Source organism: Myodes glareolus, chromosome 12 (assembly GCF_982192425.1).
Source record: "Myodes glareolus chromosome 12, mMyoGla1.1, whole genome shotgun sequence".
Lineage (NCBI taxonomy): Eukaryota > Metazoa > Chordata > Mammalia > Rodentia > Cricetidae > Myodes > Myodes glareolus.
The window spans coordinates 31,581,869-31,595,606 of NC_142037.1; the positions used below are offsets into that span (position 1 = coordinate 31,581,869).

General features: G+C 47.9%; 1 protein-coding gene and 1 long non-coding RNA gene across 2 annotated transcripts in view; one reads left to right on the forward strand and one right to left on the reverse strand.

The window, feature by feature from the left end:
* Positions 1 to 13,738, reverse strand: part of Scara3 (scavenger receptor class A member 3) — a 33,417-nt gene that overhangs the window by 14,245 nt on the left and 5,434 nt on the right. The window contains exons 2-3 of the mRNA XM_085698661.2: positions 3,940 to 4,038; positions 2,577 to 2,696 (exon numbers count right to left, since the gene is read on the reverse strand). Of these exons, the coding sequence (XP_085554787.2) occupies positions 2,577 to 2,696; positions 3,940 to 4,038 (219 nt within the window). The remainder of the gene's footprint in view (positions 1 to 2,576; positions 2,697 to 3,939; positions 4,039 to 13,738) is intronic.
* LOC148120241 (uncharacterized) lies at positions 7,448 to 13,542 on the forward strand. The gene is made up of 2 exons (XR_015739471.1): positions 7,448 to 8,201; positions 10,290 to 13,542. It is a non-coding gene; the product is annotated as an uncharacterized LOC148120241 (long non-coding RNA).

A 13,738-nucleotide genomic window follows, 5' to 3' on the forward strand; every position in this document is an offset into this window, starting at 1 on the left:
GGAGCACATCAGGGCTAAAATATCCTCTCTGTCTGAGAACACTCCTCTTCTAAGCTTATAAACAAAGTCTGCTGTGTAGATATGACCAATGATCCATCTTATAAATAACCCTTGTCTATGATATCTGTGAGAACATGATTTTTCCCTTGGCATAAATGTGTACTATAACCCTTTTGTAACTTGAGGGGCATGCTTGTTGGGGTTTCTGTCCCGCCCAGTACCCCAACAAGCCAGCAAGTCCCAAGGAAAATCACACGCAAGACTCCATAAGGTTATAAACTGATTGGCCCATTAGGTCAGGCTTCTTGTTAACTCTTATAACTTATATTAACCCATTATTCTCATCTATGTTAGCCATAATGGCTCCGTACCTTTCTCAGCTGGGCAAGTTACATGCTGCCTCTTCGGTGGTCTGCACAGGAGTGGCTGAGGAACCTCCCTGCTTCCCAGAATTCTCCTGTTCTCATTGCTCCACCCCTACTTCCTGTCTGGCTTTCCTGCCTATACTGCCTGCCTGGCCAATCAGCGTTTTATTAAAATACATGATTGACAGAATACAGATAATTCTCCCGCACCACCCTTTGATTTGTACAGATTCTTAGTACAAAGTTTCCTCTAGAGCAGCCTATGTTACCTTATAGTTCAGCTCAGCCCAGGCCCTACAGAAGCTGCTGTGCCAAGAGGGATTGGAGCATGGCTCAGTAGACGTAGGGTACCTAGGCTAGTCCAGCAGAAGCCTGGATGGCCCCGGCAGTGGTGAGAGGGGACTGGTTGGACCGATAACTGACACAGCTTTTCTGATGGCCATGTCAGACCGAATGGAATTTATATCACCCAAAGTGACCTAGCTTCTAGACTCGGATTGACATAAAGTCTGTTGGGTGACTTTGGACAGATCAATGAACCTTTCCAGAATGAACAGAGTCCTCTACGAACTAAAAACATGGAGGTAGCGACTTCTAAAGTTCTTAGCGCTTCCAAATCTTTGTGCTTTCAAGTGATTTAGAATTTCTGGGCTTGCACTAGTGAACATTGTATACCTCAGAGCTGTCAAGAGATCACATTAATTAGTAACAATGCCATGTTTGAGCGATCCTAGGGACAATCTCACACACTGTTGGGCTGGGGTAGTGATTTACAATCGGTGATAGTTATTTCGTTTGAGCCTTCTCTCAATTAAGAGCCCATATGCAGATAAAGGGAAAGAAATAAAGAGACTCGATAATTGTTATTTTTGACTCTAACGCTTCCTAATGTCTACTGGGCCATCAGCCAGGGGTTCATTCCCTGTATTCTCCCGATTCCCCACACATTTCTCATTTTGTAATTGTATACTAATTTGTTGAGGCATTGCTCTTATTTTTTTCTGCCTTCTCATTTTGTTACGGTTTCAGTGTGAAATGTGCACTACAGGCTCAAGGTTTTGAACACTTGGACCCCGGCTGGGGATGCTGTCTCAGAGGGCACCTTTCAGAGGTGGAGCCTCACTGGAGGTAGTGGGTCATTGGGAGTGGGCCTTGGGATTTTTTTTAGCTGGACCCTACCTTCCTTCTGTTCTCTGCCTTCTGCCTGAAAAGGCAATGAGTTTGGCCATCTCCTCCTGCTGCAGTGCCTTACCCACCATGAGGAACTGCTCTCAAATGATAAGCCAGAATGAACCCTCGCTCCCTGAACCCGCTTTGTGTCATAGCAAAAAGAAATGCAACTAATGAAGCCAGGGCTGGTTCCTGACTACCCTCACCCAGGAACAGGACCAAGTGCCTTCCCAGGAGGACGGTCACTTTCAAGGTCAGTACCTTAGGTGAAGGTCACTCTGGCCTCCATTGCCTCTCACTACACCCCTCCATTGCTTCTCCCTATTCCCAGTCTTGTCACTAGTATCAAGCCGGTTGGAACAGATTTCAGTGTGATCAAACTGATTCTAGACAATTGGCCTTAAACTCTTAGAATCTCAAAAGCAGAATCTGCCTGGACCTGGCCTGCCATAACACCGCGGTCACACTGACCGCACTGTGTATGGGAAGCACCAGCACTCACGTCTCCTGGCCTCACCTGCAGGACTCTGATTTTGCAGGTCTTAGTGAGAGCCAGGAATTTATACTTTAATAAATACTGAGGGTAATCTTGATGCAAGTGGTACCCATACTATCTTATCTTGAACAACACACACAGAGACCATAAATGGTCATAGAAGTCACTTGATCCAGTGGTTACAACCCAGGGATGTACAACAGATTCACCCGGAGAGCTAAAGTTATGGATTCACTCTATCACCCTGGGAAGAGGAGGGGAAAGCAATATTCTGAAAACTCCGACATGATTCCAACACAGACCCGCCCAACTTGTCTGGTTATTTTCTTCTACTCAAAGTCCTACATCGAACCCTTACACAGAGATTAGAAGCAAGTCTAATCCCTCTTAGTGCATTAGCCACAATGAGGTCCAAGCCAGGAAGATGCTTGTCTGGGTTACAAGCGACAGAGGTGGAGCGCTTGTCTCCACAGGGGTAGTTTTTGTTGTAGAACCCTGATCAGCCACTCCTTGACACTTGCAGGGTCAAGGAACTCTGAACTCACCCAGAGAGGCCAGTACAGCCACAGCCACCAGAAGCAGAGCCAGGAAGAGGTACAGAATCCTCACCGACGTGTGCAAAGAGAGGTTCTTCTGACACCGGCTGCAGCGGGGTCCGGGCGAGCCTGCAGGGGACAAGCAGGTGACAGTGGCTTGGGTCAGTGCCGAAGCCTGGACTAAAATGCTCAGTGTCGTGTCCCTTTTCTGTCTGCCTTGTCACTTTTCAAGCCAGGCTCATAACGGGCATCTTCCACCTTTATCTCTGATTTGCTCCTATTTAGACTGAATTTCTAAAACTTTCTGGAATAGAGGAGACAGAGGCTACTCCATTCCCTCCTTACCAATCTTTCTTGTTTGTATCTTTATTCACCCTACGAAGTGGGAAGACGCCTTTCCCCCCTATGCTGGTCCTACCAATGATCCACAATCCCAGCAGCCTGCGCTCCCCCCACCACACACACACACAACCCCGCCACCCAGTGCAATGCTCTATTGTGTTCTCAACACAACCCAATCTGCCCATGACATTCCAGGTTACAGCACTGAAATTCTCCATGAGAATTCCTCAGTAAGGGCAAACCATGATGCTTTACAGAGAGCTTCAGTGTTAAGATTTAAAGTCCCACTTCTAGGAATTCCCTTGGACCCAGGCATGCCAGAAGTTGGTCACCAGTTTTCAAACTGGACAAAGGAGCTGTGGTTGTCTTGGAAACCAAACAGGGAGTTAAAGTCCACCAGTTGGGTTGCTGCACAGGAGGGAAGAGGAGGCAGGTGTTCCTAGGAACTCTGGGAGGTGACCAGTGCCCACGGAGAATGTGGGATGTCCCTAAGGTGAGTTCAGTTTTACTGCAAATGAGGACCGCTGTCCATGAGGAAAACCCTAGCATCTGGTCCACAGGGCACACAGGAAGAAATGAAGAATTCTGAGGGTAAGCCTGGGGCAACCCTGGGTAAGTACAATGTGCAGTCTAGGAAAAGACACAAGGTGTACTCTATACCAAATGCCACCGAGTGTGACGCAATCTATACAAAGTGCCACGGACGGTCCTAGTTCAACCAGCCGCTCAAATAGAGTGAGCAGCAAAGCAGAAGACAGACCTTGGGTACAGAGTGTATGGCTAGGGGAGATGGCAAGGGTTCCTGCAAGGGCTCAGGTCGAGCCCTGGAGATTATGACACTTAATCCAAATGCTGATTTCTTCACACAGTCTCAGGCCACACAGTTCTGCCCTCCACTCTCTAATGGGCAGTAGAAAAATGAGCACAAGAATTCTGAAGCCACGCATCTGGACACAGTGTTCACCAGTCTAGAGACAAAGGCAAGGAATTCTCAGCTCACAGAGCAGACAGTGGGTCCTTGAGTTCTTACCTTCTTGGGTGCATGGGAAAGATGGCATGTCCTCGTCCTCACCAGCCGGGTCCTCTTCAGTAACACACAGTACATCCCTGTCACTGCCAGCCGATCTCACTGCAATGGAACGAGTTGGGTCAGACTCTACCTTGACCCCAAGCCACTCCCTTCCCACTCCAGGTTGGGAATCTGGTACCAAGGCTCAATCCTGTGACCACCCAGTTCCTAGGTCCAATTCGCCTGAGCCCCAGGTGACCTGATGTAAGCTGAGAAACGGGGTGAAGGTAAGACGTAGACAGTCAAGTTACTGAGGTATCCCCCCATTTAGTATAGAGGCACCCATTTCCCACAGTTATAGGAGACACACAGCCCCCCCCCCCCCCCGGCTGAGTCTGTGCCTTGCTCAGACCCCTGCCAGTGGAACAAAGATTTATAAGAGTGTGTAGATTGGTTCAGCATATGGAACAGATGCAGAAATTCCCTGCTGCAGGCACAGTCTGAATCTGGCCCTGCATGGACTCCAAGACTGTGTCCAGCCGAGCTAGAAAGAAGGAGGCAGGAATCAAGAGGCAGGTAGTGCATTTTGCTTCCTGTATGTACTTCACTGGAGACACACCAAGGTGTCAAATGGAGCATGGAGGAGAAAGGGGAAAGGGTCAGGCGATTCCCAAATAAGACCTAAATGGTGTGTCTCACTAGTGAGAAAACTGTTCTCCTTCCCTTCCCTTTCCATCTCCTCCTCCCAGGAAAACAGGGATGAGGGAGGGGCCTTAATAAAGAGGTGGAGAGGGGCTGGAGAGATGGCTCAGAGGTTATGAGCACTGATTGCTCTTCCAGAGGTCCTGAGTTCAATTCCCGGCAACCACATGGTGGCTCACAACCATCTGTAATGGGGTCTGGTGCCCTCTTCATGTCCAGCAAGCATACAGACAGACAGAACACTGTATACATAATAAATAATAAATCTTTAAAAAAAAATAAAGAGGTGGAGAAAGTCGTGGGTCCCACGTGGTCTTTGCCCTGGGAAATAGGGATAAAAGCCAAGGATGAAACCTAAATTACTTAGAAGAGGCATCTTTGATCCTCCCCTTTAAATAGCTTTATTTATTTAAATATTTAAATGTAGATTATTTTATTCGTTTAGTCTGTAGGTGTTATTTATTTAATTTTTTTCTTTTTTTTGTGTGTGTTTTTGAGACAGGGTTTTGCTGTAGTTTTAGAGTCTGTCCTGGAACTAGCTCTTGTAGATCAGCCTAGCCTTGAACTCACAGAGATCCGCCTGCCTTGCCTCCTGAGTGCTGGGATTAAAGGCATGTGCCACCACCACCCATTATTTAAATATTTAAATGTAGATTATTTTATTCATTTAGTCTACAGGTTGTGTATGTATGTGCACAGTATGCCGTAACTAGCATGTCTATTGGTTTGTTTCAGTGAAGAGTTAGAGTTCCCTAAGATGAGATTTTAACATAGGATTAGATCTGGCCATCAATAGAGAGACGCTCTGGAAGAACAGAACGTACCCAAGTGTGACTGTGGGCTTCCCCTGAAAAAGTTCTGCTTACCTGTCTTAGCAATAGCCATATATGCCATGAAAAATATTTTATTTGTAATTGTGTGTATAGGTGTGTGCGTGTGTGGGTGGGGTATGCTCATTTAAGTGCCATGCCTGCTGAGGCCAGAAGGAGGCAGAGGAATTCCCCTGGAGCTCGAGTTGTAGCCAGTTGTGAGCCACCTGACAAGAGTGTTGAGAATTAACTCCATTCTTCCAGACCAGGAGCAAGTGCGCTTCACTGCTGAGCCATCTCTGCAGCCCCAAAGTCCTATGTACCTTTTCCATGGCATCTGAAGCTATAGCTCAAATGACTGAGAAAAAAGTTTCTCCCTTTTTTATACATAAAAGGGCTTTATACAATGCTTGTAAGTGAATTTACTGGATCGGACTATATAGATATTGTAATGATAAGGTAATTAACAAGTTTCTACCAATGAAAGATATAAAAATTGTATTTCTAACTACATGTCATGTACTAATCTGCTGGCACCCCCCAATGAGTCTCATGATAAAAACCAATGTATTTATAAGTATAACTCTAATCATCTCCATAGTTTGTAGTAGGTTGAGCAGCGGGCTGTGTCCCGCCGCCTGGCTAGCTTAACCCTGAAATAATCATACAAAAACTGTATTCATTTAAACACTGCCTGGCCCATTAGCTCTAGCCTCTTATTGGCTAACTCTAACATCTTGATCTAACCCATTTCTAATAATCTGTGTAACACCATGAGGTCGTGGCTTATCAGGAAAGATTCTAACCTATGTCCATCTCGGGCCAGAGCTTCATGGCATCTGCCATATTGCCCTTCTTCCCAGCATTCTGTTCTGTCTACTCCACCCACCTAAGGGCTGCCCTATCAAAAGGCCAAGGCAGTTTCTTTATTCAACCAATGAAAGCAATACAAATACAGAAGGACCTCCTACACCAATAGTTTATCTTGTACACTGAAAAATTGTGGATGAAAGGCTTGTGGTGGAGGGACATTGTACCTCAGGGGTAGAGCCAGTGCTTAACAATACATGAGACCCTGGTTCAACCCCTACTGCACACACACACACACACATACACATACATGCACACATGCGTGTGAAGGTACAGTTCTGGGGTCTAAGCTTTGCTGTGGGAGCAGTGATCCAGCTGCCCCTTGTAGGGCTCACAGTCACATGTTCCCATCAACTCTGTATTGTTTGCCCTCTGGCTGAAGCTCCTAGTTTAAATGCCACCCCCCCATTTCGCTTTCCCCCATCCTCCTCCTCTTGTTTCTCTTCCAAGAATTCATCTTCTTTGAGGCTTGTTTTGCTGAATCCTTGGAGGCTTCTGTTTCCTTTCAGCGTCCAGCTATGCATCTGCTAACACATTTGTCGATCACCTCTTACCTAAACACAAAAGCGCCAAAGTATGCCGGAAGCAACCACGCCCAGTTTGTTTTCCTCATGTTTCATTTTTGAAATGTGGCGAAGCGTTGGGTCTGGCCTCAAGGCAATCATCAGAACAATCCTATAAATTTTACAGCCTAAAGTATCAGTTTTATGGTCAAAGAGACTGAGAGCCAAAGACATTAGGAATGTTACTAACGGCACACACAATACAAGCGGAGAAGCCAAGAGCTGGATTCCGAAATCTTCCCTCTCTGGCTGACAGACTAAAGTTCTTCAGAGTTCTGAGTATTGCTCATCTACAAAATCGAAGGGTAGAAAGGAGAAGGGACAGGCATTTCACTGGGCAGGCAGACCTTGAGGGCTGTAACAAGGACTAATAACCCTCTTGGGTTTTGGCCCCCTGTGACCTCACATCCCAAATGCTGCCCTGTGACCTCTGTAATCAACTGGGAAACTGAGATGCAGAGTAGATTTGTCGCTTAAGGTTTGCTGTCAATTTATCAGAATCTGTAATCACCTGGCAATGGGCCTCAGGGGCATGTCTAGAGTATGATTATCATGATTATAATACTTGAAGACCTGTCTGTGGCAGCGGGCACCATTACCTAGCTGGGATCCTGGTATACTGTGGCAAAGGGGAGCTGAGCAGTGATCACTCATTACCCTCTGCTTCCTGACTGGGGATGGGAGTGACCAAGTGATTCAGGCTCACACCGACTTCCTCACCATCCTGGGCTGCACCTCTGACTGTGATCCAAAAGAAACACTTCCTCTCTTAAGTTGCTTTCATCAGACTAGCTTGTCATAGCATCAGGAAAAGAAACCGAGACAGTGGGCAAGAGCACGTGGGAAGTAGAGGCAACCTTGAATGGGCTCACCTGCAAAGGAACCAAGCAGGGTCCTATCACTGCCACAAGCCCCCTCTGCTGAGCTCCCAGGTCTGTCACAGCTCAGCTGATACTGGAGTAAGTCCCTTGCTGCATGTGCTCCAGGGTCATGAACTCCCCCTCTGTGGAACTCAGCGGCCAGCTCTCACGCCCAGGGATTGAGTTCTAAGGGCCAGCAGGCTGGTTCGGAGAAGCGTGCATCAACTTTGGTTTTGAAACCTCGCAACTATTTTTCATGATGCTTCTGGATAGTGGTTCCACAGCTCTATCTGGAGACTCACCCGAGGCTCTCCGGATCCAGGACTCAAGAGTCCCACCTCCAGAGGAATTCTGAGTTGAGGGAGGCTGAAGATGGAAAAAACACCCCTACTCCACTGCCCTATTTGATCCCTACAAGTACCCTGAGAAGGATATGATATAAGAAATTAGAGAAATTTGTCTCTGGATTTGATAGATGGGTGAGTAAGTAAGTGTGTGTGTGTGTGTGTGTGTGTGTGTGTGTGTGTGCCTGCTAGTAAGCACTTTAAAGAAGAATGGCGGGGGGGGGGAGGAAAATAGGAACAAGAAATACGGTGTATGGGGTGCAACACATCCTTTTACATGCACCCCGGGAAACCAACCTTTTCAGCCTTGCTTTGCAGCTTAGGTTGTGATCCCTGCATCAACCTGCCAACAGTTTACAAGGATTGCTTTGCTTAGGCTTACAGGGTATTGATCTCTTTCCCAAAAGCTTCCGGCTAGGTGGACTAGAATTCTTGGGGCCATTCTGTTCCCTGTCTAACTAAAGCCTCAGCAGCTAGCTAGGGCAGCTCAGTCCACAAGCGCTTTAGAACACTGCACTCTGGGGGCTGTCCAGATCTTCCCATTGAGTCCCTCGGACAGACTCCCCTTCCTTCCTGTCCATGCCCCTCATTTCTCCCCCACTCCTTAGTGGTGCTTCTTGGCCCATGCTCATAACAGGGCCTCCTCCCTGTTCTGGCTCCAGAGGCAATTTCATCACTCTGCTGTTTATAGCCTTTGCAAGGAATCTGGGATGATTTAAATGAAGCCTGGCTGACACCAGCCTTCAGCAAACACCCCTCCCAGAACAGCTCGGTCACACCCTTGCCTAGTGAGAGCCCCTTAATCTGCCTGCTGTTAGCCAATGGACATTCATAAGGACCACCGCTTTCCTGGTCCACAGAGGGAAGGTGACAGCTCTCCCTAGACCAGTGGTGGCTCTCTTCCTGGTGGTGACATCTCAGCTCTATAACTCATAGCCCTCCCCAGTCCCCAAAGAGGGTTTCTCCTCTTCCCATCCCCTGACTTCCTGCTGTCCAGCATAGAATCCTGCCCTTGGGGACTCTGATTGGCTTGTATCTGGAACCCTTCGGCAGCTTGCCACTTCGGCCTCTCTCACTTTAATGAGAACATAATCCAAAGCACTTGTGGGGCTCCCGCAAGCCAAGCCTTGTGTAAGAACAAACTCGGAGTGTTTATGTCTCATTGAGCTTTCTCTTGTTGGAGACCGGATGAACACAGACTTGAGAGCAAGGAAATCCCGGAGGAAGAGAAGATTGCTGGGGAGATGAATGGAAACGAGGTGGGAACCAGGGCACGCCCCTAGGGCCTGGCCAAATGAGGTCTCCTGAGGCAGGAGAACAGTTTTCCTTCATCTTCCCATTTTCCCATCTCAGCCTTCTGGGCCGAGCTGCTTTGGTGTTGGATACACTAGCTATCAGAAGGGACCGTACATGTCAGAATCCCTGGTGTCCCATTACAAAGACCCAAGGACAGTAACAGCTCCCCCAAGTCTGGGAAACTGGGGTCAGACTCCAACACACACACACAGCATCTACAGGATGGTACATGAGAGCTGGGGTAGGACCCCTCCACCCAGGCCTGCCATCTGGTTACCCATCAGTCCCCCCAGCACTGTGTCACCTCCTCCAGGTCAGCCCGGGGCTGGTGCTGCAAGAGGGCGTCAGTCAAGGTAGCGTGCTGACTCTTGCTGAAGGCCTGAATGTTCTCTGCTGGTGCAATCAAGAGTTTGTTTTAATTCAAAAACAAATGAAGATTAACCATTAGAAATATGGTTTCAATCTGTTTTATTCTTGGGATTCTCTACGGCCAAGGGAGTGTTGACGCGTGGGGTTTTGCAAGAGCTTAACAGGGCAGAGACAAAAATGATCACTCGGAGGCTTCAGGTTTGAACTGCTGGGAATGGACGGTGGGGAGGGGGTGCGGGGGAGGCAGCAGAGTTTAGGCGGGCCTTCCTCCCTTCCGCAGAGCTAGCCGGAGACTGAATAAAACATTCTTTTCCTGGAACTAGTAGGATTCCTGTTTAGGTGAGGAGTGGTCGGGAGGGGTGCGGGCGTGAACATATGTGACATTTAGGACTTTGGATTTGCCCAAAGTTATGGTGACCTCTCTGTAAAATGTGAAGGTTGCTGGGTGTCTGAAACAGCAAGGAGAGCCTTGTTCTGATATGACGGAGCAGGCTACCCTTCTAGGAAGGAGTCCCTCCATTACAAGTACGTGCGTGCTTTCTCTTTTCCTTTTTGCAGCTCTCGACGTCAGGAACAGGATAGGCTTGGAAGGGGACACTGGATCAGAGAAGCCATGCCTAGACCTAAAAACTTCCGTGAAGCCTCTCTGAGAGACACCTAGATCAGCATAGTGCCCTGGGAATCACGAAAGAGCAAATATCTAAGGCTCTGAGAACCAGTCACTGCCTCCTTGTCCCAAGGCCGCAAGGGTTCTGAGCTGTGACAATGACAGAGTGCTTTTCCCGAGAGAAGACATGGCCGGGTGCTGCTCTTCGTGTAGCCTACGTCGCGGGCAATGTGCTTGGAAAAAAAGGGCAAACATCAAAGCGTCTTTAAAGGCCCGTGCTGCAAGCCAGCTTCATAAGGTAGCAGCAAACACGGCAGGTTTGAAAGGGCTTCTGTTCCACCGGTACCTGGGGGCGTAATCTCCAACTGAAAAGCCAGAAGGACGGCCAGAGAGGAGGAATTCCTTGCTTTTAAGCTTTCGCTTGCCAGAGGCAGGTAGAACATTGGATTGATGCATGCACGTCTTGGCACCTGGTTGCTGCAGCTGCTGACTTTCTTGGGGTCAAACCCGGTTCGACCTTTCCTGCTATGGGTAGAAAGCAGCCTGGATGTACTTGCACTAACCACCTGCTAACTCTGCCACCGTCCCTGACACCAGCTTTCTTCTGGTTGACCAAGCAATGTGTGGTTGATTCATCCCTCCATTTTTTTTTTCTTCTTTTTCTTTTTCTGGGGCCGAATTCTCCTGCACAAGTCAGAAGGGGGAAATTTGAGGAATCGAATAAAAGGTCTTTCTTTGGGCACTCCAAGGGACATATTTTGATGATTATCTTCAGCCGAGTTCAGAGTGGATTTTCCAAACAGCCAACTGGGACAGGAAAAATAGAGATGTGGGAAACCTTCTCAGGAGCCAATGCTATATTTAAAGTTTCAGGACGGCTATAGTTTAAGGTTGGGGAACGCTATAATTAAGGTCCCGGGGTTGTTTTCATCAGAAACCGCCTGCTATTGCCCCTCTCCACGGCTTTGTGGGTTCTTCTGAAGCCTGGTGGGAATCTTCTGTCCCTCTCAGCTCCGGGGGAGCCAGGCCTCCCGTCCAGATCCGCATGCTCAGCTGGGCGAGTAGCACCCACAGCTTCCACGCCCCGCAGGCCCCGCAGTGTCTTCATACCCAACTCCTTTCCACTTCAGTCTCCGCCCTTATTTAGTTGCCAGCGTCTATGTCCCTTCTATTCCTGTCACCTCCTTCTAGGCCTTCCCTCTGTGGCCTCTCACTGTGTGCTTGGTGACTGCAGAAATCTGTGAGTTCATTCTTGATTTAGCCTAAGCCTTCCTTTCTCTAAACAATGTACTCCTCTTATCCATTGTTACCCCGCTGGGGGCATTTTGGGTCACAAGCTTTTCATTGAAATCTTAACCCTAACCTAGCCTAAGCCATCTCTAACCCTCTGATAACCCAAGGTCCACCCCACGTCTAAGCAGTTCTTTAATTGATGCTATCACAGGCCCCTCCTCCACTCCCTGGAGCCCCAAGAATTTAATGGGATGGGAGAGATGGGAGCTAGCAGCCTGCCTGATTCTTGTTGCCTGTCTGCTCTGGGAAATGCCACCGTTTCTCACTTCTCAAGTTCCCAGCTACTAGGGATGTTGTGAACACAGCAAGAAGGAGGGGATAGCGTGAGGTGTGCACACCGCCGATGTAGAGTAAGGGCAGCAGTCACTTTGGGTCCTGTTGTTTTCCCAGCACAACCCCAATCACAGCTGTCATCTATTACCACGTCCCCACCCCCCATCACCCTCAGGACCAACTTCCAACTTCCAAGAAGTCCGTTTTACAAAGTGTGTCTGCGGAGCATGGTTCCAAAACATCCTTTGTGTGTGTGGGGGGTGGGGGGGGGGGAGGGTGGAAAGAAAGTTCTCGGCAAATATTTCAAAAAGTCTTGAGGGAAAAAAGGACATGTTTAATTCTATGTTTCTCAGACGGACTTGACCTCAGAACTTTCTGTCAATCTGGAAAAACACTCATTGATTTTGATCCTGTGGAATGAGGATTCAGAGGTGCGCCATGTTGGAGAACGCTGTTCTGGAGAATACCATCCCCCTCCTGCCGTGCCTGTGAACTGTGAACGGAGCATACTGAGGTTGGAGCTCCTTAGCTGAAATCTGTGATTCTCAAGCTCCCTGCGCACGCTGCGGGTTACCCTGCTCGCTCTCTGGAACACGGTTGCCGCTCCTCCTGCACCAATGGGCTTCAGCTTCTGTCTTCACCCGCCCCCATGCCTTCCTGGTCTCTACTAGGCTAAGCCTCTCACCTACCTGAACCCTACCAAAAGGCTTTGGCAGGATCAGAGTGCTGGAAACTCTCTCCTGGGCAGGTAGGCAGTGCTCAGACTCTTTTCTCTGCCTTGTGGAAGACTTCCCTACTCCAGGCAGCAAGTTCTGAAAAGATCAGCTACGCTGAGTTCTAACTTCTTTGTCTTTCGCTGGCTCCCTCAATACACTGGCATCTCCCTCAAGCACAAGGAAACAGGTGTGGGAGGGGTCCCATGTGTATTTAGAAGAAATCAGTGTTTGGTTAACCCCATGAAGTGAGTTTTCTGCTCTGACTCAGTGTCCCTTCTAGGTACTTTCTTAAGAGGATAACTATGCAGCCAGCAAGAGTGCCTATAGAGTTCACCGCTGCATGCTATAATATGACTGAGTGGAAGTTTGGATAGCATCAATGCCTGTAAATAAGAGGTTGATTGAACTATTGTAGAATTATACTATGGAACATTACAAACTATAACAAATTTTAGATTTATGTTCATTACCTGGGGAAAACATATGCATCCTTTAAACAAATTCTTTAAAAAATATTTTAATGCTAGAGATTGAGCCCAGGACTTTGCATATACCAAGCACAAGTTCTGTCCGGAGCCTGCATCCCCTCTACCTTTTGTTAATTTAGAAAACTACCACACAGGGCTGGTGAGGTAGTTCAGTGGGTAAAAGTAGTCACAGCCAAACCTGATGACCTGCGTTCAATCTTTGGAACCCATGTGATGGAAAGAGAGAGCTGACTGCCAGAGGTTGTCCTCTGCCTTCTGCCTGTGAGTTATGGGGTACATACCACAGCACACATTACCAACCCCATCAAAAAAAATTTTAACATGTAAAAATAACTAAACTATGTAAGACAGAGTAATAGAGATAGTATCTTATTACCTTTGTGGAGGAAAAGGTGTGTGTATATAAAGCACATATAAAGTTTTATTGAACTATGTCCATCTGTGTCTTGCCATCTGCCAGCTCTGGGGTGTGGGATTTCCTAAGGGCTGTATTTCTCTCCCTTCCAGAAGTTTCTGAATTTATGAAACAACAATCTAGGAAAGCAAATGTCCAAGTCTCACGGACGCCTCTCCATACCTGTGACAGGGTCTCCTGCTCTTCCTCCATCACCTTGTTTCTGTTCTTTTCCC